This window comes from Malus sylvestris, chromosome 15, assembly GCF_916048215.2.
Source record: "Malus sylvestris chromosome 15, drMalSylv7.2, whole genome shotgun sequence".
In the NCBI taxonomy this organism is placed as follows: domain Eukaryota; kingdom Viridiplantae; phylum Streptophyta; class Magnoliopsida; order Rosales; family Rosaceae; genus Malus; species Malus sylvestris.
In genome coordinates, this window is record NC_062274.1 from 51,526,334 (window position 1) to 51,550,450 (window position 24,117).

Sequence of the window (24,117 nt, forward strand, 5' to 3'; positions counted from 1 at the left end):
TAGCTTCGCCATTGTGGGTGGCATGTGTAGCATTATAACAACACAAAGGGAATAATTTCTACTCGATCCTTTCTTCTTCTGCGCACGCTGTTTTTTTTTTTCTCTTAATTCTTTCTTTGACTTGATCAATCCAAATGTCCAAAATAAATATGAATGCGGAGAGGCAAAAAAAAGTGTGAAAATCACTCAGACAAGAAACATCCGTTATCACTTCTTGAGAGTCAGTCTCCATCGAGTCCCCTTTGATTCTGTAATTTAATTCACAACAATTGTGCATTGCACCAATGTACTGGTATTTTCCCAATGCACCAATGCAGAACATCTTAAAACGACTGCCTTCTTGATTTCAGGTATCGAATTTGGAGCGCGCACAGACCAACTTACACAATCTAGTGGTGGTACCTCATAGCTTAGGGGCAGGAGCTGTGACTTTACGCAAGGCAACTGTTGTCTTTGAACCAGATGAGCGCCCCAGGTGCTTGCAGATAAAGTCCCCAGCCAACATGAGCTTTTTAAGATCTACATGGGTCTTCAGTCCAAGTCCATTAAGCATGTACACAACATCTTCCGTGGCAACATTTCCGGAAGCTCCCTCCTTTAGCATACGGACAACCCCCAAGACCTGATACTGATGAATCCACTGTGAGGATTCCTATCTGCCAAGATGAAAAATGTCATTCCAGTTCGATTATCCTTTTTTCTTAATATATGCAGTTCTATTATCCTTAAACATTAAGATCAGTCAGAATTCTAGAAGTATGGTCCGCTAAATCATGTAGTCACAAGAAAGGGAATCAACTTGTGTTGGAGTGGCCCTAAAAACCTATTGTCTCAAGTTTTAATTTATACTTTGGATAGTGCACCTTTTTCACGAGCTCCATTTGCTTATTTTGATGTCCATCACGCTCTACTGTGACAAGCTCAGCACTATGTAGATGACTTCCAATCCAATACTGCATGTTCGTACCAATTTCATTGAGCTTGTTAGTATGCACGTATCCACAAGCACTGCTAGCACTCCAAAGTATTCCTCTCAGACCATTGAGTAGGCAAAGGCGTATTGAGTACCCTCCTTTACTTGTCCCTCGATAAGTGCCAAATGTACTTTGGCTTCGTTTTCGTACTTGCCTTTTACTTTTTTAAATAATTATTATGGAGGCCTTTCAATCATGAATTGTTTATTGATAGTGGTAATTGGGTCGAAAATCCAAGACAAAAACAATCGTTTGAAGACTTATACTTTGATTTTGACTGATCTAATCATGTCAAAAATTGCAACTACCTACATTTGGTTTAATTTTCCTGCTAAATTCAAGAGCAGTGTGGATTACCTGGAGTGACGCTAGTATGTTTGAAATAGCTTGCCCATACGTGTCATGAAAATGGACAGCAAGCTTCAGTGGGGACCACACCAACAACAGCCTCAAGCATTGGAATGACACTATCTAGAGTGGAAAAAAAAAAAGAATTTTAACGAAAAATCTACGATACTGTTTAATTTAACGAAAAATCATATTTTTATACTAAAAAGTCAAACTTGATAACAAACAAACAAAATACACTACCCAATCCTCTTCCTCCGCATCATTAAGATAACAACGCAAACTACCATCACAATCACTGGACTTAAAAAGACAGGGTCTGAAGTTTTTACTGTTAGGAACTTATGACATCTTTTGGGGATGTTTTATTTTATATTTTCACAGCGTCAGTGTTTATCCCAGAAAGCATAAGCCTTGAGGAATACACCACAGCCAAATAGTGTCTACTATATGGGATAAACGCTAAACAAATGAGACTAGTCAAAATAAGTGAATGGCACACTACAAGCCGAGCCTCATGCTGCACATTTCTGTAACTTTTCGGTCTTGAACTTCTAGTTTGGCTTTCCAACTTCTTTGTTTACCCAAATGAAATTAGCCCAAGCAAAATTTAACTTTCCCAAAGTCAAAACACGCAATCACTGGCCGGCAAACCCACATCATAGCATGAAAGCTTAGAAAGTTTCTTTTTTCCTCCCATTTTGATGAATACGCTAAAAGCCTAATAGAGAATTTAGGATGGCAGAAGGAAGTAGTATAAGTTCAACAAGAGCCAAGGCATGAGCCAACTAAATCAACAAGAAGAAAGGCGGACAAAATTACCTGGAGTACCAACACCAATTGTATCACCAAGAGAAATTTCTGAGCAACCCATGTCATAAAGTTCTTTCGCCACATATGCTACTTGTGATGGGGATATCTTTCCTTCCACTGGACACCCCACAACACACGATATGTATCTAAAAGGATTAGAAAGGTATAATATTGGAATACTGCTCAGAAAAACAATAGAAATTAAATAGTTCCATATAAAAATATTATTTAGAAAGAAAGTAATTTAGTTCCACTGGGAGTGAGAAGAACCCATACCACCCTCCCCGACCCCCAAAGCGCAGAAAACAAAAAGTAGTTAGAAAATATACCCACAAAGAGGAATTAAAAGCTTTCTGGCAGCAATAGCAACATCACTATGACAAACGAGACTATCTTCAATACTGCAGTTTATATTTGATTTTGAAAAAGATTGAGAAGCCGAGGCAAATATGCCAACTTCTTTTGCACCAGAAGCAATAGCTGCCATTTCATCGGATGAGGATCCTCTCCGGATTCTCTTTGTGAGGATCTCGGAGATCCTCCAATTATGTTTGTTTATCGTATATTGTGAGACTAGAAGTACTGTTTATATTTAATTTTAAATAAAAAAAATTAAAATGATTTATGACCGTACGATATACGATGAACGGACACAATTGAAGGATCGCAGGGTTTCTCACAAAAAGGATCCTCATTCGTCTCTCTCTTCTTCAAATCTTTTCTTCTCCCATTTTAGTGCAGTTTAGAGTGGAAATGTCATTTGCAAAACTGCAAAGGGTTTGGTCTAATGAAAAGTGAGCAAAAGTTTGGAATTTCTAACTCGAATTTGAGCTCTCACAAATGCATTTTTTGAGCAACCGGCCCCTATTTTGGTGTATTGTTTGAACCGAGGCCAAAAGTTCAATAGCCTTATTATTCTTGCATTAAGTTCCCTGATTTAGTGAATCATGAGAAAAATAATATTGGATGAGACTATTCAAAACCCTAGAATACAGAAGTTGGCCTCATCACCTTGTCCTTCTTGTACGTTGGATTATATAGTCATTCATTTTACGGGGCAAGAGATTTGACATTTATGGATTAATCAACTGCGCTTCTAAGTTAGGTTGGACGAACGCACCGAAATCCCAAAGTGTCAGAGTGTCGGACACTCCGACACAGGTTGAACATGATCAAGACACTGGTCAAGGGGCGGGCATTTTTATAAATTTGAAAAATATTTAGAGTCAGTTTTGGAAACATAAAAACATTGAAAGATTTGGGGCAATTTGGAAATACAAAAACTAAAGCCTAAAAGCAACCCGTCCTAACCCAACTTCAATCTCTTATATGCGCCTCCTTCCACTTCTCTTCTTCCCCTCTTCGCAACCGATGCAGCCTCTTCTCTACGGCCTTCACTCTAGTTGCATTCTATTTTAATTGGTTGTTTAATTTGTTATTGAGCATAAACATATCTCTTCTTGTTTTTTTTTTTCTTTTTTAAAAGGAACAACTGGTTACAAGTCACGGTTATACATATTTTTTAGAAGCCGAAAAGACTTACATAGTCATTTCAGCTTCCCTCTAGCTTCTTGTTTTAATTATTATACTTGTTTTGTTTTAATTATTATACTTGTATTGTTTTAATTATTATGTTTTGTGTTATTTTAGTTATTATGTATAATGAACGAATTTGATAAACACAGTTATTTTGTTATATTATAATCCACTATTATTTTTAATATATGCAATATTTACTATAAATTTATTATATTTTAAACAATGTTTCCATGTCCTATTTTTTAAGATTTTTCATGTTCTTGTCGCCTGTATTCGTGTCCATATCCGTGCATCCTTGTAATAGTGTAGGATAACTATTTTGGAGTGGGAAATGTTTTGCCACTCTATCCCTTATCAAACTTTAACTTGAATTTTAACCATTGCTTGTTATTGACTAACATTTTGGGAATTCCAACTGGATCATCAGCTTCCAGACTCTGTAACCCTCCACCTCCCTAAAGGAAGAAATGGCAAACAAGTGAGTTCGAGTATGTAGTGCAGCTACATCAACACTTGAGCACGACAAACGTTACATAAGATCAACCTTTCCACCGTACGTCAGCTACATCATGCCTGCCTCCTTTCTTACTTCAAACATTCATTCATCGTATCCTTACTTGTTGTGGCCAGTCGACGGAATTTGGAAATATAGCATGCTTAGTTTGCGTCAATTTCAATAGGGATTCAACACAATCCAATCCATCATGTTAAATTCAGAAAATTTGGACCCCAAATAGAATTATAACTACCTTTTACATTTGCTATAATTATAACAAAAAATTGATATAAAAGTACTAATATAACATTAAAGGTTTTCTACAAGAACCAAAAAGCAAAATTAAAACGAACATCGGGTGTCTAGATCTTAGTGACACTTATAAGCTTCTTGTTGTTAGTAAAAGGAAGGCATTTTTCTGGTGTGGTTGCAGAAAAATGGATTGGGAAGAACTCTTCGAAAGTTGGAGAAGATTTGAAGGTCTTGCTCTCACAGTTATCTGGTACTCGAGGGCTTGAGCAATCACCAAGCGCTTTGTATGAGGAGTTGGAGGAAGAAAGAAATGCTTCTACAATCGCTTCAGATCAAACAATGGCCATGATTACAAGACTGCAAGAGAAGAAGGCAGTGCTCCATATGGAAGCACTCCAGCAATTAAGGGCTGATTTGGTATTGATGTGCTTTGAAAAAAAAAACTGTTTCTGCTGTGCTGTGAGAATAAGCAGCTGTGAAATAAAACTGTAGAGTATTTGGTAAACTTTTTTGTAAAAATGCATTTGAAAAAAAAAACAGTAGTATAGTATTTGGTAAATTTTTATGTAAAACAGATGTGAAAAAAATTCGGTTTTTCAAAGCTGAGTTTTGCAGCTTCTTGTTTTTGGCTTTTTTTCATCAAAAACTGTGAAAAAAAATCTAAAGCTGAATGTTTATCAAACACAAAATAGCTCCCAACTTTTTTTTATACCAATTTTTTTCAGAATCACCTTACTACCAAACCAGGCCTAAGAATGATGGAAGAGCAAGGCGAGTACGATAATGAACCGCTGCGAAAGATAGACAACCTTCTTGTCGAGAAGAAGGAAATACAAGATTTAGAAGCAGAGGCTGAGGGCACTCCATGCATACTGAGGGTTTCTTGAACACACGATTAACCCGATTCTCGTTTCTCTTCATACTTCCTTCCTCCACTCATCTTCATCCTTCATTTTTTATTTTGTCTTCATGTTGCACTCCATGGCTAATGAAAAAAAAAATGAAAACTAACAAAAAGTCCAAAAAAACTTCCCTTTTAATAAAAAGTCATTTTTAAAGGTATAGTGAATAGAATCAGGGAAAGGTATAAATCTGGTTTTTCGTTAAAAGTGAACAGTACCGAAAGTGTTTTGTTAAAACTGTAAACAGTAAACTAAAAAATGCACATGGAAACCTAATAGTAAGCCAACAAAAATGAATTCAGCCGTACATTCTATTATTCTTGAATCTTCAACTTGCCAGGGGTGGTACAATATATATTTGTTGTACGTTTGTTTATTTCTCTACTCTTTTTTGTTCCACATGAAAATAAATCTACATGAAAATTCAGAGGGAAGAGAAAATAGGAACACCCGGCAAGGTGGCTCCTGCATCAACAATATAAATGTTGCCAGAGACATATTCAGAAGAGTCATGTACCAAATATCGAACTAGCGATGTCAATGCTGGATCTGAAGTGCCAAATGTTCTTAAAGGGGCAGTTTTCATAGCCACATTGTGCAGCCAGTCTTTTTCCATTAGACGCTCCGTAATTTCCGATCTGAAAAGTCCAGGTGATATTGCATTCACTCTGATTTTGTGTACCCCCAGCTCCATAGCCATAGTCTGGTTAACATAACAAGATTCAGTATAGTACCATAGAAGCTTTCACCTACACTACCAAGTGCAGAGAACTACAGAACATATTCCTTAAGAGAATACTCATAATCAAATATAGATAATGAAACTTATGAGAGAAGAAGAGAAGAAGAAAAGAATAAGCAAAGGTAGTGTCGGTGACATGACAAAGTTGAGGATAAAATCTTAAAATGGCAACTGATAAACCAGCAGTTAAAATGTAAAACTTCGTTTGAAGTTAGATCATCAATTCATATGTCATTCCCAGAAATCCTCCGGTGCAACAAAAAGCAAAATGTGGTTGAGTGCAATAACACGTTGGTCAAAACAGTCTGTTGGTTATACGACAATAGAGCCGCTCAGACCATGAGCTTGTGATAACCACAGCCTTGCGTCAACACACTTTATTGACAGATGATAACAGCACATGAAGATGACAAGCATTTTGGCAATCAGACTTAGAACTAACGAACTAAAGAGACCAAGAATCAAAACCGGCTTATAATGGGGGTGATAGAATTTGGGTCAACGGGCCGAGGGCCCCACTCCAACAACATTGATATTGTCCCCAACTTGGTAATTACCACCTGTCCAATCCATCAGGTGTAGGGTTTTATCACAAAAGGTCTCGGTACTAGTTAGAGTGGGGGTAATCATATTTAAACTCTTTTCTTTCTTCTTTCTCTCACCTATGTGGGATAGCCAACAGGGGCATAAGAGAAAGTACACAGTATAGCCCACTAGCAATATTCCTCTACTAGACTAAAAAAGAACTGAAATACTCCTAGGCTGATTTAAGTCCCTAAGTCTATCTTTCCCAGGAAACTGTTATTGGCACTCCAAAAAAGTCATCTCGTACAATTTCTGCCTTATGTTTCCCAGGAGGCAGGCATCCCTTCAAGTTCTTATATTTCATTTAAAGGCCAAAAGGAACAAAAACATAATTCCTTTTCCTTACGCAATTAATATGATTTTCCTGATTAGCATGTTAAAGATAATACCTTTGTTAAGGTGTTTACACCAGCCTTTGAACAATTGTATGCTGTAGCTCCAGGCAAATATCCACGATTAAGACCAGCAATGGAAGATATATTGACGATTGACCCTCCCTGATCAGCATCTCGCATGCGTATAGCAACAAACTTTGATACCAACCAGGAACCCGTTAAATTTGTCCTGAAAACATGATTCCATTCCTCCTCAGACAGGTCCAATGCAGAACTCACATTACCTAAGAAACACAGATGGTAGTAAGCATTTATGATACACCAACACAGACCTATAGACCAACTAGTTGCGTGTGCCTGTGAGGTCAACAATTGGTGATTGGTACAAGACAGGAATCAGGATTGGGACTGAGTCTAGTCCAGTCCGAATCCGATAGTCCCACCCGCACCCCCTGTGGAGGTAAGAGGTAGAGAGCACATGATGATGTTGTATACAATACTTGGGACAGTAGTCCAATTCAATAGTCGAGTATCGTCATTGTTAAGTTCATGAACTGAAAGAACAGTCAAATAAGTAATTTGCATTACCAAACATATAATTGTAAAACAAAGGTATATTTGTTAATTCCCCCCTCCCCTAACTAACTTGTATAGAGCTGCAAATTTCTTCCTCAACTTTAATTTTTGACAATTACCCTCCTGAAATTCTCTAATTAGCCAATTTTCTCTTTGAATTTTAATGCCAATTAGCCCATGAACTTTTATAAATAGTCAATTTCTCTAGATTTTAAAAAATTCTCATCCAATTTTTCATCTATTTTGATCACGTGTAGAAGACGTGACAACTCTATGAGAGCAAAAAGAATGGAAAACTAACAACAACAACAACAACAAAATTTTTTCCCACTAAGTGAGGTCGGCTATATAAATCCTAGAACGTCATTGCGCTGGGTTCTATGTCATGTACTCCATTAGATCCAAGTACTCTAAGTCTTTTCTTAGGTCTCTTCCAAAGTTTTCCTAGATCTTCCTCTACCCCTCAGCTAGATGAATGAAAATTTTAAAATCTAACCCTAAGCGAAATTGGCTATTTATAAAATTAGAAAGGGCTAAAGTTAAATTCAGAAAGAAATTTGCTAATTACAAAAGCTTAAGAAGTAATCAGGAATAAATTTGAGGACAATCCGACAAATACCTCTAAAACAAATAATATAAAAGGCAGAAAGCCAGCCAAACCAACCTCTAATACCGGCATTGTTAACAAGGGCATCGATGAGCCCAAACGCGTCCCAAGCCTTGTTCACAGACTTCTCGATAGCTGGGCCATCGGCGCTGACATCCAGCTCCACGGCCACAGCCCTCGGGCCTCCACCAGTCCCACTATCAGCAACAGAAGATGATGAAGAAGGAGCGGTGATGGAGAGCTGGTTGATTTGATCGCACACGGACTGAAGGCGGTCGATGCGGCGAGCGGCGGCTACGATTCTGCAGCCGGCTTTAGCTAAGTCTAAGCACAACTCGCGGCCGAGGCCAGAGGAAGCGCCGGTAACCATGACGACTTTGCCGTGGAGGTGGCTCCAGGGCTCCAGGTTGTCCGACAATCGATGAGGATTCTCCATGTTTGATAATCTGTACTCAACTATGAGCTATGAATTATATAGAACAAGGAAGAAGAGACTTACATGTGAATGTGTGATACTGCGAAATCTTGACCGTTGGTGGCTTCGATATGGACGGTCATGATTTGGGGTGATATATTTGTAGTTGCTGGACGAAAGCATGTTTGGTGAGGTAGTCGGCTTGACTTGACCCACTTCGATTATAGGAACGGAAAGAGATGATATATTTGCAGTTGCTGGACAAAAGCACGTTTGGTGGGGTAGTCGGCTTGACTTACCCACTTTGATGATAGAAACTGAAAGAGATCCGTCCGGATCTCTTTCGCCAAGCTTACCAGATCAAGTGATCCAAAATTTTGAATTTTCATCTAATAGTAAAAAATTATTATAGTTTTTAAGGGATCAAAATAGGTGGATCGTTGAGAAAAATAATATTGGATGAGATTATTCAAAACCCTATAATATAGAAGTTGGCCTCATCATCTAGTCCTTCTTGTACGTCGGATTATATTGTCATTCCTTTTACGGGGCAAGAGATTTGACATTTATGGATTAATCAACTACGCTTCTAAACTAGGTTGGACAAACACTCCGAAACCCAAAGCGTCGGAGTGTCGAACATTCTGACACGCCGACGCGCCTCCAACACAAGTTGAACATGGTCAAGACACTGGTCAAGGGGCAGGGGCATTTTTATAAATTGAAAAATATTTTGAGTCAGTTTTGAAAACATAAAAACATTGAAAGATTTGGGGCAATTTGGAAATACAAAAACTAAAGCCTAAAGCCAACCCGTCCTAACCCAACTTCAATCTCTTATATGCGCCTCCTTTCACTTCTCTTCTTCCTCTCTTCGCAACCGATGCAGCCTCTTCTCTACGGCCTCCACTCCAGTTGCATTCTATTTTAGTTGGTTGTTTAATTTGTTATTGAGCATAAATATATATCTCTTCTTGTTTTTTTTTTTAAAGGGAACAATTAGTGACAAGTCACGGTTATACACGTCTTTCGGGAGCCGAAAAGACTCACATAGTCATTTCAGCTTCTTCTTGTTTTAATTATTATACTTGTTTTGTTTTAATTATTATACTTGTATTGTTTTAATTATTATGTTTTGTGTTATTTTAGTTATTATGTATAATGAATGAATTTGATAAACACGATTATTTTGTTATATTATAATCCACTATTATTTTTAATATATGCAATATTTACTATAAATTTAGGGGTGTGATATCTACACATCCCTTTTTACTTTTCCCACACATTTTTTGTTTTCTGTCATCGGATGTGATAATTGAAGAAAATCAACGGACATAAATTAATAAGGAGTGTGTGAGAAGTAAAAAGGGGTGTGCCACACACCCCTAAATTTATTATATTTTAAACAATGTGTCCATGTCCTATTTTTTAAGATTTGCCATGTTCCTGTCGCAGTGTCGTTGTATCCGTGTCCATATCCGTGCAACCTTGTAATAGTGTAGGATAACTATTTTGGAGTGGGAAATGTTTTGCCACTTTATCCCTTTCAAACTTAAACTTGAATTTTAACCATTGCTTGTTATTGACTAACATTTTGGGAATTCCAACTGGATCATCAGCTTCTAGACTCTGTAAGCCTCCACCTCCCCAAAGGAAGAAATGGCAAACAAGTGAGTTCGAGTATGTAGTGCAGCTACATCAACACTTGAGCACAACAAACGTTACATAAGATCAACCTTTCCACCGTACGTCAGCTACATCATGCCTGCCTCTTTTCTTTCTTCAAACATTGATTCATCGTATCCTTACTTCTTGTGGCCAGTCGACGGGATTTGGAAATATAGCATGCTTAGTTTGCGTCAATTTCAATAGAGATTCAACACAATCCAATCCATCATGTTAAATTCAGATAATTTGGACCCCAAATAGAATTATAACTAAAGGAAATCTGAAGGCAAAGGTATAGCAGGTTGATGAATTGTATAAGCTCAACTCAATGTCGAGTGAGTATTCATTCACTTCTTTATATAGAGTTACAAAAGATAAGGTTGTTACACTTGATAAACATTTGAATCAGAAAAATAAATACAAACAGGTTGAATCAGATACAAACTGACACGCCCCGACCCTGATATTCCCCGAATACCAGGACCGACACGTGCTGGCCGACACCCGGGGGTGACGAAAGCCATTAATTGATACAAAAGCTAAGAATAAGAAATAAATACAGGTTATGAATTTAAAAACAATGAATTAACAATTTAGGAACGTGTTCAGAGCATACAACTAAACCTAGTCACTAACAAGAATTAAGATAAGATTAAATGAACAAAGGAGTGGGTCCTACCCCGAGAGGACTCGAAGATGCCGCTGCGGAAGTACCTTAATGCCAGGATTCTATGCCTCGTTTCTAAGACCTGAATGGGGGCGCAAAACAAGGGTGAGTGGACCAAGTTTATATACATACATAGTACGAAAACAGTTATGAACATACTAACCCCCACAGTTTAATAATGAAAACTACTAGAATAATAAGTGATAAGCTTTTCAGAAACCTTTAGCATGCCATAAAACAATTCATATATCCATCTGCAAATCAATCTCAGAAAATCATATCAGAAATTATCTCAGCAATCATGTCAGGAAGCATAACACAAGTTGTGCTGCTAGTGAGTGCACTGAATAACAATACTCCCGGCCCAATGCCTGCACCTCAGTCTCTGTGCCCGTAGCCAGAGATATCTCCCTCCCGGCCCAATGCCTGTCTCCGTGTCCCTCAGCCTTTCGCTAGGGATTATTTCTCCCGGCCCCAATGCCAACACCAGATCCTCGCCCCAGGCGGCATAGTGTTCACTAGGTACGCACAAAACATAATTCATCTCTAAAATACAACTTCGTAGCATAAATTCATCGATCCTCTATACTACGAAGAGGTGTTCGAAAGTCATTTGAAACACATTCTTAGCATCCTATCGTCATCGATCAGATAGTCTACTAGAATGAGGGTTCTATAGAAAATACAATATAATGAAAATAATTCAAAACATATATATAATCACGTATAATCAAATCATCATGCTTCCTGTAAAGTATTTCTCAAATCAATAATTCTGCAAGGCATGCTATTAAATTATGCATTTCTATCAATAAAACATGCAATTTTCGAAGGTGGTCCACTCACAGATACTCCGAAGCAGCAGAATTGTGTGCAAAAAGATTAAGGAAGTCTCCACTAGCAACTTCACCTAAGCACGAAAATGTACAATTTAATAAACTACCCAAAAGATAGAATTTTAGGAAATGGAAATGGGTTTTGGGTTTGGGTAGGTTAGGAACAAGAGGGAGTTTTAGGCTTAAGCCTAAACCCACCCTTATACACACACGGCACACACACCACACATTCACACACATACCTACACCACACATACTCCCAGAGCTGCACCGCACAACGCACACACTGTACACTTCATATAGTACACAAACATACACAACACACACGTGCACCATACACCAACATGCCAAACACACCCACAGACAGCATGCACATATATATATATATATATATATATATACAAATATACACACAGAGGCAACATGCATATATATATATATATAGATACATACATATAAACACACACGCATGCACAGCATGCATATATATATATAAGCACACACACGCACAGCAAGCATACTTACACACACACACACACACGGTTCACGCACACACACTTGCACAACGTACACACTGCACAAACACACACTCACGAACTCGCCGGAGTTCGTCGTCGGAACCGGACATGCATGCACAAGGGATGGTAAGAGTTAGGGCTTGAATAAGGGGTTCTAAAACTTCACAAATATACCTAAGAACTCACCTGGACGCACTGCAGCAGGTTTTGGGAAGAGATGGACCTCGAACTCGTCGGAGTTCGTCGTCGGAGCTAGATTATTAGCACAGAGAAAAACTGAGATCAAAACCCTTGAGTTTTGTCATAAACTCATCATGCACAACCCAGAAATTTGAAGAAGGAACACAATCCTCACCTGGGTTCGCGTGTTAGAGCTTTGAAGCTCTCGGCTTCAATGGCAGAAAAGTCCACAGTGCTCTGATGGCGCATGCAAGGGTATCGTTGAGTTCGTTAAGTCTCAAGGATCCCAAATATATGGTTTTGGGGTTTGATTTGTGAGGGAAGTGAGGTGAAAGCTAGAGAGAAGCTCTCGGAGCTTAGAGAGTGTGAGAAAGAGAGAGAAGAAACCGAAAGAAAGAGAGCACTGAGATTCTCAGATGTGTTTCGGGCAGAGATGAAAGGAAAGAGGGATCTGAGAGCTGCCACATGGCAGTTTAAGATCAATAGCCTTTCTAGATCAAGGGTTAGGATTAAAAGAGAATAAGGGACTAAATTGATAGATAACAAATATGTTCTAGGGGAAAAATAGAAATAGAATGAAAAATGGGGGTGGGGTATAACACAAACATATTTGAGAGAGTTGTGCGGATAATGGACTGTGTTGTTATGATCCTTTCTGTTGCAGATTGCAGCGGGAAGGTTGTGGTTGAATTGGTGGTGCTGACTTGGACCTTTCTTTAGGGTTTGGAGATTTATCTGAACTAGGTTTGTCAATAACCACCTTTTAAATTTGCTATAATTATAACCAAAAATTGATATAGAAGTTAACATTAAGGGGGCGTTTGTTGTACCGGACTGTCTTAGACTGGACTAGCTTCAAGGACTAAGCTGGACTGGCTTAGACTAGACTAAGCTGGATTAACTTAGTGAAGCGTTTGGTGCAGTGTCGGACTAAAAAACAGGATAATTAACAAAACTGAAAAATTATATTATTTTAAAGCATATCTAGAATATTTTATATTAATTCTTCCTCTCTCTTTTTTTCTTCTAGAAACCCTTTTTCTAGAATGCTCCATCTTCTCTGCCTCACCACTCCCCCTTTTTTCTCCATCCGTCTCAATCCTCTCTGCCTATTGATTGTTTCCTTCAGCCATCTATTGCTTTCATGGAATCCCGTTTCCAAAAAAATCAACCAATGAAACACCTTTCAAAATCCCATCTCCTTTCATGCAATTCCCCAGTTCTTACTAATTACCATTCCATTTTCTTTTGTTTTCTCTTTCAATTTTCTAGCCAACCAAACACCTTTCAAAATCCCTAATTCCAAATAATTGCTCACCTTGTCTGGCGTACCAGATTCAGATTATGGTCCACTGAAAACAAGAGTCAAAAATTGAATTCCCACAACAGAACGTGACTGGTGGGGAAAGAATCAACGGAAGCAGGGTGGTTGGTAAGTGAAAATTAAGGGTGTTTCTAGGAGAGAGCGATGTATGTATGTGTGCGATCTGAGATACCAAAAGACCCAGATCGTGGAAGACCCCAAATCACCGAACCCAGATGAAAAAAATCCTTATTTTCGAGGATTGAGATCTTGTAAGTTGGAATGATGCACAAGGTTTGGATGAGGAAGAAGATGAAAATGGTTGTGGGAGCGAAGAAGAAGAAGCAGGGGCGAAACGAAAGAGGCTGAGCGGAGATGGTCTTAGCGAGCCCCGTGGTTTGTGGAGGGTCTCGCTAAGAACTTCTAGTGAGGCTTCTAATCCACGCGAGTCCCCTTTAGTCCCATTTAACTTAGTCCCAATACAAACCAAACATAGGACTGTAGTCCAGTCTAGTCCAGTCCTAGTTAATGAGGCCAAACAAACGCCCCCTAAAGGTCTTCTGCAAGAACCAACAAGCAAAATTAAAACGAACATCGGGTGTCTACATCTTAGTGACACTTATAAGCTTCTTGTTGTTAGTAAAGGAAGGCATTTTTCTGGTGTGGTTGCAGAAAAATGGATTGGGAAGGACTCTTCGAAAGTTGGGGAAGATTTGAAGGTCTTGCTGTCACAGTCTGCTACTCGAGGGCTTGAGCAATCACCAAGCGCTTTGTATGAGGGGTTGGAGGAAGAAAGAAATGCTTCTACAATCGCTTCAGATCAAACAATGGCCATGATTACAAAACTGCAAGAGAAGAAGGCAGTCCTGTTGTGCCTTGGCCCGTTCATTAGTGCGGAAACGAGATTCAGATTACAACCACACCTAAAATCACACCCAGTTAAACAGAATAAAATACAAGAAATAAAGACAACGAGAAATTTACGAGGTTCGGCAAAAACCTGCCTACGTCCTCAGAGAGATATTGCTCTTCACTATGAGAAAAACAGTACAAGTTACACATAAGTTAAATCGACATAACCCAATCCCATATCCCTTGTACACCCACTCACAGAATTTTCCCAAGAGCCTCACTCTACCCCAAGAGTTCTTTCACTAGAGACCTTTCACTCTAGCTCTCTTGATTTTTCTCACCCGTGCCCATACTTTCCCATGGGAGAGCCGAATGCTCTCCCCCTTGGATGCTCTCTCATGCCCTCTCAAGAGAGAGCCGAATGCTCTCTCTCTCTCTCTCCTTCTCCACTTCGGCTCCTTGCAATTAAATGGACAGAAAAGTGAGTTAACTTCTCCTTTTTTTCATAGACACAATGATGATCCATCATGCTCCCTTTTCTCAAAACCCAAAACCACTTTCGGCATGCAAATGGGAAATGAATAAAAAATGCCAAAACAAAAGGAATCCCATGAAACATCATCATTGTCTTCCACTATTAGCCAAAATGAGATATGGACATATTTGGCCACTATTCCGAAAGCATAACACACAAAGTCACTTAATTGTTAACAGCTCAAAATATGAGCCAATCACAACAATCTCCACCTTGGCGAATACACCATGCAAAAATCCTTGCACCCATCACCAAAGTCCATTGGCCTTACGTACCAGCATGCACACTCTGAATCCACCTCATTGGTCCTGTTCCGATTCAGTCACTGCCAATGCATGTGAAGCTGCTGCAAGCTAAAAATCACAATTTAGCTTCAGACAGGATCTCGACACATCCTCGTCTCCTCCAACAGTTTTTTTTTCCCCTTCTTTATTGTCTGCAACTTGGAAACTCGTCAGTGCACCCGTTTCCAGCAACAACCCATCGAGCCAGACAAAATTCCCCACACTTCTCTTCCTTCAGGACCATCTCATCACCTGTGAATCCCTTAGCTCCACCTGCTGCAAATCCCTTGCAACACTCGAGACTAAACATCACCAAGAGAAGTGTTGCTTCGAGTACCTAGAGGGCATACTCGAAGTCTTCCACCACAAACTTGCTACAACTCGGTCTAGCACCTGTAGCACTGTGGACCCTTGCCTCCGGAACCGGATCTGAACCTGCTGTCTCTCTCAGATCCTCTTTCCAATTTTCTTCCACGATTCCAACCTTTAATAACTTAAGGAGTCTTGTGCCCACCATTATCCATGGTCTCCTTTGTGTATCATTCCACACCAAAGAAGCTTGCACCTGCTCCAAACTTACTGTAACTTTCCATGCAGTAAAGTTTCACAAGGTTATAAGACAAATCTGAAAGTGAGGTAAGAAGAAAGAGGCCTTTGTCTTCTTCCTCAACATCAACTTTCGTAGTTGATCTAAGCATCCCTGAACACGGCTTCCATTTCTTCAGGCTTCCATTACTCTCCATTACCAAGAGTAAAATTGCCTCTCCCTTTAAACTGCTCAACTGAAAATTCCATGGTGAACAACAAATCTGGACCTCCAACGAACCAAGCTTCCAACGAGCTCTGATACCAATTGTTGTGCCTTGGCCCGTTCATTAGTGCGGAAACGAGATTCAGATTACAACCACACCTAAAATCACACCCAGTTAAACAGAATAAAATACAAGAAATAAAGACAACGAGAAATTTACGAGGTTCGGCAAAAACCTGCCTACGTCCTCAGAGAGATATTGCTCTTCACTATGAGAAAAACAGTACAAGTTACACATAAGTTAAATCGACATAACCCAATCCCATATCCCTTGTACACCCACTCACAGAATTTTCCCAAGAGCCTCACTCTACCCCAAGAGTTCTTTCACTAGAGACCTTTCACTCTAGCTCTCTTGATTTTTCTCACCCGTGCCCATACTTTCCCATGGGAGAGCCGAATGCTCTCCCCCTTGGATGCTCTCTCATGCCCTCTCAAGAGAGAGCCGAATGCTCTCTCTCTCTCTCTCCTTCTCCACTTCGGCTCCTTGCAATTAAATGGACAGAAAAGTGAGTTAACTTCTCCTTTTTTTCATAGACACAATGATGATCCATCATGCTCCCTTTTCTCAAAACCCAAAACCACTTTCGGCATGCAAATGGGAAATGAATAAAAAATGCCAAAACAAAAGGAATCCCATGAAACATCATCATTGTCTTCCACTATTAGCCAAAATGAGATATGGACATATTTGGCCACTATTCCGAAAGCATAACACACAAAGTCACTTAATTGTTAACAGCTCAAAATATGAGCCAATCACAACAAGTCCTCCATATGGAAGCACTCCAGCAACTAAGAATGATGGAAGAGCAAGCTGAGTACGATAATGAAGCGCTGCAAAAGACAGACAACTTCTTGTCGAGAAGGAGAAGGAAATACAAGATTTAGAAGCAGAGCAGAAGGCACTCCATGCATACTGAGAGTTTCTTGAACACACGATTAACCCGATTCTCATTTCTCTTCAATATTTAGCATACCCTAGACAGAATTGCACCGTTACAGTTTGAAGTTTGCTTTCTAAGTATTCTTCTCTCTAACATTTGCTGAAATTGGTATTCTGTCAAGTTTTCTGTTTTGATATCAATTGTGAAGAATGAAATTCCAAAACATTTTATCATACTTGCTTAGGCTATGTGTTCCTCAACAAGCATGCAAGCCAAGCTAAGGTAAGCTACCAATGTTATGTGAGACCTACTTCATACAAGACAACGAGATGACAGCAAGAGGAGAATGCACGAGAGAAAAACTTGAAACCGAAAACAACTTCAAATGTTTTTCGATTTTGATTTCTAGTTCTCATGCACTGTACCATTTTGTCGTATACATTTCTTCCACCATCCTTCCTCCACTCATCTTCATACTTCATTTTTTATTTTTGTCTTCAAGTAGGCATTCTACGGCTAATGTGTTGGAAAAAGTTATGAAAATTTGCTATATATTTTATTATAAATTATTAAATAATACACAATAAAATCTCTATAAATGCAAGAAGAACAAGGAATGGAAGAACCTTAAGAGATTGAGGGTAGAATTTGATTCTATAACCTTAAGACAAGATTGCCCCTCAGTGGTGCCTCAAGGTTTGCGTTGGCAAATGTCTCTCAGGATACAATGATCTTTCTCTTTGCGGAAGTAGCACTCGAATCCACAAAGAACAGCGAACCAAAAGTGTTTAAAACTCTCTCTTTGTTGAACACTAAACTACTCTAATTTCTATATGATTTCTGAATGCAAAGCATATTTAAAATGCTTGACTTGGTGGTCTATTTATAGGCTTTGGCATGCCCCTTTTCCAAAGGTTGTATCTGCTTCCAAAAGGCAAAGGACGCAACCCTTATTCAAGATTACATCTGCAACCGAAACACAAGGGTTGCGTTTGATTTCTCATAAGACAAAGATGCAACCTTTTCCAAAGTTGCATCTGTTTTCAAACTGACAAAGGTTGTGACCTTTGTTCAAACATGCATAACCCTTGAAAACTGCCGGTCAAACCCATCCATGACTATTTTAATTTCCATTTTAATTTCCATTCACTTGAACATTTAAAATTTAAATATTAATAATACTAATATTTAAATATTAAATTTCTAACATAATGAAGAAAAAACTGTAAACAGTAAACTAAAAAATGCACATAGAAACCTAATAGTAAGCCAACAAAAATGAATTCAGCCGTACATTCTATTATTCTTGAATCTTCAACTTGCCAGGGGTGGTACAATATATATTTGTTGTACGTTTGTTTATTTCTCTACTCTTTTTTGTTCCACATGAAAATAAATCTACATGAAAATTCAGAGGGAAGAGAAAATAGGAACACCCGGCAAGGAGGTTCCTGCATCAACAATATAAATGTTGCCAGAGACATATTCAGAAGAGTCATGTACCAAATATCGAACTAGCGATGTCAATGCTGGATCTGAAGTGCCAAATGTTCTTAAAGGGACAATTTTCATAGCCACATTGTGCAGCCAGTCTTTTTGCATAAGACGCTCCGTAATTTCCGATCTGAAAAGTCCAAGTGATATTGCATTCACTCTGATTTTGTGTACCCCCAGCTCCATAGCCATAGTCTGGTTAACATAACAAGATTCAGTATAGTACCATAGAAGCTTTCACCTACACTACCAAGTGCAGAGAACTACAGAACATATTCCTTAGGAGAATACTCATAATCAAATATAGATAATGACACTTATAAGAGAAGAAGAGAAGAAGAAAAGAATAAGCAAAGGTAGTGTCGGTGACATGACAAAGTTGAGGATAAAATCTTAAAATGGCAACTGATAAACCAGCAGTTAAAATGTAAAACTTCGTTTGAAGTTAGACCATCAATTCATATGTCATTCCCAGAAATCCTCCGGTGCAACAAAAAGCAAAATGTGGTTGAGTGCGATAACACGTTGGTCAAAACAGTCTGTTGGTTATACGACAATAGAGCCGCTCGGACCATGAGCTTGTGATAACCACAGCCTTGCGTCAACACACTTTATTGACGGATGATAACAGCACATGAAGATGACAAGCATTTTGGCAATCAGACTTAGAACTAACGAACTAAAGAGACCAAGAATCAAAACCGGCTTATAATGGGGGTGATAGAATTTGGGTCGACAAGCCAAGGACCCCACTCCAACAACACTGATATTGTCCCCAACTTGGTAATTACCACTTGCCCAATCCATCAGGTGTGGGATTTTATCACAAAAGGTCTCAGTACTAGTTAGAGTAGGGTAATCATATTTAAACTATTTTCTTTCTTCTTTCCCTCACCTATGTGGGATAGCCAACAGGGGGCATAAGAGAAAATACACGGTATAGCCCATAGGCCCACTAGCAATATTCCTCCACTAGACTAAAAAAGAACTAAAATACTCCTAGGCTGATTTCGGTCCTAAGTCTATTTTTCCCAGGAAACTGTTATTGACACTCCAAAAAAGTCATCTCGTACAATTTATGCCTTATATTTCCCAGGAGGCAGGCATCCCTTCAAGTTCTTATATTTCATTTATAGACCAAAAGTAACAAAAACATAATTCCTTTTCCTTACGCAATTAATATGATTTTCCCGATTAGCATGTTAAAGATAATACCTTTGTTAAGGTGTTTACACCAGCCTTTGAACAATTGTATGCTGTAGCTCCAGGCGCAAATCCACGATTAAGACCAGTAATGGAAGATATATTGACGATTGACCCTCCCTGATCAGCATCTCGCATGCGTATAGCAACAAACTTTGATACCAACCAGGAACCCGTCAAATTTGTCCTGAAAACATTATTCCATTCCTCCTCAGACAGTTCCAATGGAGAACTCACATTACCTAAGAAACACAGATGGTAGTAAGCATTTATGATACACCAACACAGACCTATAGACCAACTAGTTGTGTGTGCCTGTGAGGTCAACAATTGGTGATTAGTACGGGACAGGAATCAGGATTGGGACTGAGTCTAGTCCAGTCCGAATCCGATAGTCCCACCCGCACTCCCTGTAGAGGTCAGAGGTAGAGGGTACATGATGATGTTGTATACAATACTTGGGACAGTCGTCCCATTCAATAGTCCAGTATCGTCATTGTTAAGTTCATGAACTGAAAGTAATTTGCATTACCAAAAATATAATTGTAAAACAAAGGTATATTTGTCAATTCCCCCCTCCCCTGAAGGTTTAGGAAGAAATTTGAGGACAATCCGTCAAATACCTCTAAAACAAATAACATGAAAGGCAGAAAGCCAAGCCAAACCAACCTCTAATACCGGCATTGTTAACAAGGGCATCGATGAGCCCAAACGCGTCCCAAGCCTTGTTCACGGACTTCTCGATAGCTGAACCATCGGCGCTGACATCCAGCTCCACAGCCACAGCCCTCGGGCCTCCTCCAGGCCCATTATCAGCAACAGAAGATGGTGAAGAAGGAGCGGTGATGGAGAGCTGGTTGATTTGAACGCACACGGACTGAAGGCGGTCGATGCGGCGAGCGGAGGCTACGATTCTGCAGCCGGCTTTAGCCAAGTCTAAGCACAACTCGCGGCCGAGGCCAGAGGAAGCGCCGGTGACCATGACGACTTTGCCGTGGAGGTGGCCCCAGGGCTCCAGGTGGTCCGACACTCGATGAGGATTCTCCATGTTTGATAATCTGTTGTCAACTATGAGCTAAGAATTATATAGAACAAGGAAGAAGAGACTTCCATGTGCATGTGTGATACTGCTAAATCTTGACCGTTGGTGGCTTCGATATGGACGGTCATGATTTGGGGTGATATATTTGCAGTTGCTGGACGAAAGCATGTTTCGTGAGGAAGTCGGCTTGACTTGACAACACTTCGATGATAGGAACGGAAAGAGATGATATATTTGCAGTTGCTGGACAAAAGCATGTTTGGTGGGGTAGTCGGCTTGGCTTACCCACTTTGGTGGGGTAGTCGGCTCGGCTTGGCTTACCGGATAGAGTGATCCAAAATTTTGAATTTTCATCTGACTGTAAAAAATTATTATTGTTTTTAAAGAATCAAAACAGGTGAACCGTTAAAAATTCAAAGGTCCGAATCACTTGATCCTGTGATCTTGGTGGAAGAGATTTGGAGAGGATCTCTTTCGATAGGAACCAACAAACTTGTACTAAACAAAAGGAAGTAATTTTTAGTAGTACTGTTCGAGAGATCAAATTTCTAAATTATATTTTGTAACCTAAATTATGTGCATGTTCATGATTGAATTATTACTTAAGTATTGACAAACGTGCATATTTCTTATTAGTGACACATCATTTGGTTTGCAAATTTTTTTTTTTAAATTTGATCTCTCTAGCATTATCCAATTTCTAAACACTGTAGTTAGAGAGTTGCTAATAAAAGTAACTCTATAAATTTTCTGCCATCTCATGTTTTTACCATAATTTGTTATACTTTCGACATAGAAAATAACATTAAATTGTGAAGAGGTAGAGAGTCCAGAGAGAGTCTTACTTTGAGAGTCTTCTTAGCATTTATCTTTTTAGCTTCTCACACACATTTCTTCCTTCATTCTTTAATTGTTCTATTAAATAAATCAAACAGAAAGAACAAACATGATTAATCAAGGTGCATAAAAACCTAAAAGATGTGTGTTTATCATTCCCTAAAAAGGTATCATAACTAATTATAATATGATAGAGTGGCTTATGTGCATCCAAGTTTCGTATTTGGACACCCTTGTCACCCAATTTACTCTTACATATTTTTTAGACAGGCAAAATAGTTTACCAAACTTTCAAGAATCTCTTTTTATGCAAGTTGGAGTTACACGGAAATAGCTGTTTGATACACAATGAATTAATTTATGCAGAATGCTGTTTAGTTTTTTTTTTTTTTTTTTTTTTTTCTGGAATTTAAGATCAAGCGGGAAGATGTTCAGGATTTGAAAAATACCAAAAAGATCAAAAATAGCCCACCTTGTAAATCTCAAACTTGTAAGCCTCTGTCTTTAGTATTATTTATGTTTAAATATTTACCATTTTATGTTACTTAGTACTACAATTTAGTGATATTCATCTTCACTTGTAAGTGAGAGGTTTTAGGTTCGATTATTACCAAAAGCAAATTTGAATCATATTATTACTACCACATTATAAGTTCAGCTCATTCCCTTATCCCCTAATGTAGATAATATCGTTTGTATAAAAAATTATTAACCCTTTTATTTGCGGCATTAGCGGCTCCCATAATCACTTTAAGGAACTAAATTATGGAAACTAAAATCATTTTTAGGCAAAAGGAAAATACATCTCGATTACATTTCTTTCCTTCATAGACTTTCTACTTGACAAAGTCCTGAGATAAAACCAAAAAGGAAAATCAATCACAACTGATGCAATTTATCAATAAAAAATCACAGGAAAAACAGAACCCAAATTCCACAATAAGCAAAAGGTAAGGAAAAAAGTGGATATATTGAAGATTTTCAAATCCTACAGACACAAAGGTGAGAGAAAATCCTTCAAATAGTTGCTTTGTTTCAACATGACCATTACTTTATATGGTTGGACGCGATTGGTGGTAAGCTCATACAAAATTTGCAGATTAAACCACAACTACAATTGAAAAACAACGATATGGGATCACATTGATCATAAATTATTATTTGCAACTCAAAAAATAAAAAGAGAGAGAGAAATTATTATCTGCAACTTAAAAATAAAAAGAGAGATAGAAAATTGCCAAAAAAACAAAAACCCTCGCCGAAGGGAAGACGATTGGTGGCAAAGGGGAGTCCAATTCGCAATAGATGCAAAATTACAGATACACACACACACAAAACCTTAGACAATCCCTCTAGCTTAGGGGCATTCATATGTAGATTATACAGTTTCCTTCAATTCATCTTACAATGAACTAATATTGAACATGCAATACCTTAACGTATCTCCTAAGAGTGAGAGAAGTTGTTTCTAGGTAACGGAGAGGGCCAATTCGTCGGCGATCGCCAGGAACTGGGTTGCTGGAAAATATGTTTGAAACCCTAAATATTTGTTTCTCTGTTTTACAGTAGTCATGGTTGGGAGGCGTGGTGAGTTGCGCGCGCAAAGGAAGAGGAAGGGAGGAGGAAGAAACGGAGAAACAAATATTTGGTATATATAAATAGTGGCAAATTTGAAATAATAGAAACTAAGAGAGGGAAAAACCAAAACAACACTGTGCTCATGAACAGTGTTTCAAGGCAAATGGGTTTTTAGTGTATATTGAATTTGAATGGAGGAATTCCAAATCTATGGATTTTTTGAAAAAATTAAAAGATTAAAAATGGTTGTTTCAACTATTACAATCATTATATGCGACTATTTGAACAAGTGACGGAATAAAACAAGTGAGTTTCAAATAATTCCTTGCATATTGTTATTTCAAATTCACCTAGAGGTCACAAATCAACTTATTAGGTTATTAATGGGTACCTATTAAGAGTCATTTGGTTTAATTTCACCTTACATTATAATCACCATTATCAATTTTACCTTGATATTATAGTGATATCAAATTAAACAGGTCTTAATGGGTACCCGTTAACAATCTAATGAATTGATTAGCAATCTCTAACTCCACTAAGTAGCTAGAGTTACCATTACTTACAACTATAACACATACATACTTATTTATTATATTAATCTGAAGTTCCAAATTAATCATTTATCATGTTCTTTATACAGCCTACAAAATTACATGAATTAGTAACATAGTCACAGTACAAAGTTTCTGAAGATTCTCTTCTGCAATTTTGTACCTCAGCCTTTCAACTTGTGGGACATCCTGTTGACTCTTTGTATAAGAGCATCCTCAATTAGGGGCTCTATATGGGGCTGGAAAGTGATGAATATAACCTATTTTAGAGCTTCGAATAA

General features: G+C 38.4%; 2 protein-coding genes, 1 long non-coding RNA gene and 1 pseudogene across 3 annotated transcripts; all 4 read right to left on the minus strand.

The window, feature by feature from the left end:
• Positions 1-353: 353 nt before the first annotated feature.
• LOC126603083 (hydroxymethylglutaryl-CoA lyase, mitochondrial-like) lies at positions 354-2,622 on the minus strand (annotated as a pseudogene).
• Positions 2,623-3,846: 1,224 nt separating this feature from the next.
• LOC126602445 (uncharacterized) lies at positions 3,847-13,170 on the minus strand. Its single transcript, XR_007616121.1, has 4 exons — positions 12,632-13,170; positions 12,463-12,528; positions 10,231-11,832; positions 3,847-4,125 (listed from the first exon to the last, which is right to left on the minus strand). It is a non-coding gene; the product is annotated as an uncharacterized LOC126602445 (long non-coding RNA).
• On the minus strand, positions 5,618-8,782 carry LOC126602443 (uncharacterized). The gene is made up of 3 exons (XM_050269308.1): positions 8,227-8,782; positions 7,041-7,270; positions 5,618-6,027 (listed from the first exon to the last, which is right to left on the minus strand). The coding sequence occupies exons 1-3, from the start codon at positions 8,603-8,605 to the stop codon at positions 5,749-5,751; spliced, it is 888 nt and encodes a 295-aa protein (XP_050125265.1). The 5' UTR covers positions 8,606-8,782; the 3' UTR covers positions 5,618-5,748.
• A 5,223-nt stretch (positions 13,171-18,393) lies between the features above and the next one.
• LOC126602444 (uncharacterized) lies at positions 18,394-20,898 on the minus strand. The gene is made up of 3 exons (XM_050269309.1): positions 20,495-20,898; positions 19,838-20,067; positions 18,394-18,817 (listed from the first exon to the last, which is right to left on the minus strand). Exons 1-3 carry the CDS (start codon positions 20,871-20,873, stop codon positions 18,539-18,541), a joined length of 888 nt encoding a protein of 295 aa, XP_050125266.1. The 5' UTR covers positions 20,874-20,898; the 3' UTR covers positions 18,394-18,538.
• Positions 20,899-24,117: the final 3,219 nt, after the last annotated feature.

What these genes read in the sequence shown, in the direction of transcription:
- LOC126602443 (XM_050269308.1), bottom strand. Translation starts at nt 8,605, where the DNA reads ATGGAGAATCCTCATCGATTGTCGGACAACCTGGAGCCCTGGAGCCAC. An exon ending in TAACAATGCCGGTATTAGAG is followed by an intron (nt 7,271 to 8,226) that starts GTTGGTTTGGCT and finishes TGTGTTTCTTAG; the next exon opens with GTAATGTGAGTTCTGCATTG. An exon ending in GTGTAAACACCTTAACAAAG is followed by an intron (nt 6,028 to 7,040) that starts GTATTATCTTTA and finishes TATGTTAACCAG; the next exon opens with ACTATGGCTATGGAGCTGGG.
- LOC126602444 (XM_050269309.1), bottom strand. Translation starts at nt 20,873, where the DNA reads ATGGAGAATCCTCATCGAGTGTCGGACCACCTGGAGCCCTGGGGCCAC. An exon ending in TAACAATGCCGGTATTAGAG is followed by an intron (nt 20,068 to 20,494) that starts GTTGGTTTGGCT and finishes TGTGTTTCTTAG; the next exon opens with GTAATGTGAGTTCTCCATTG. An exon ending in GTGTAAACACCTTAACAAAG is followed by an intron (nt 18,818 to 19,837) that starts GTATTATCTTTA and finishes TATGTTAACCAG; the next exon opens with ACTATGGCTATGGAGCTGGG.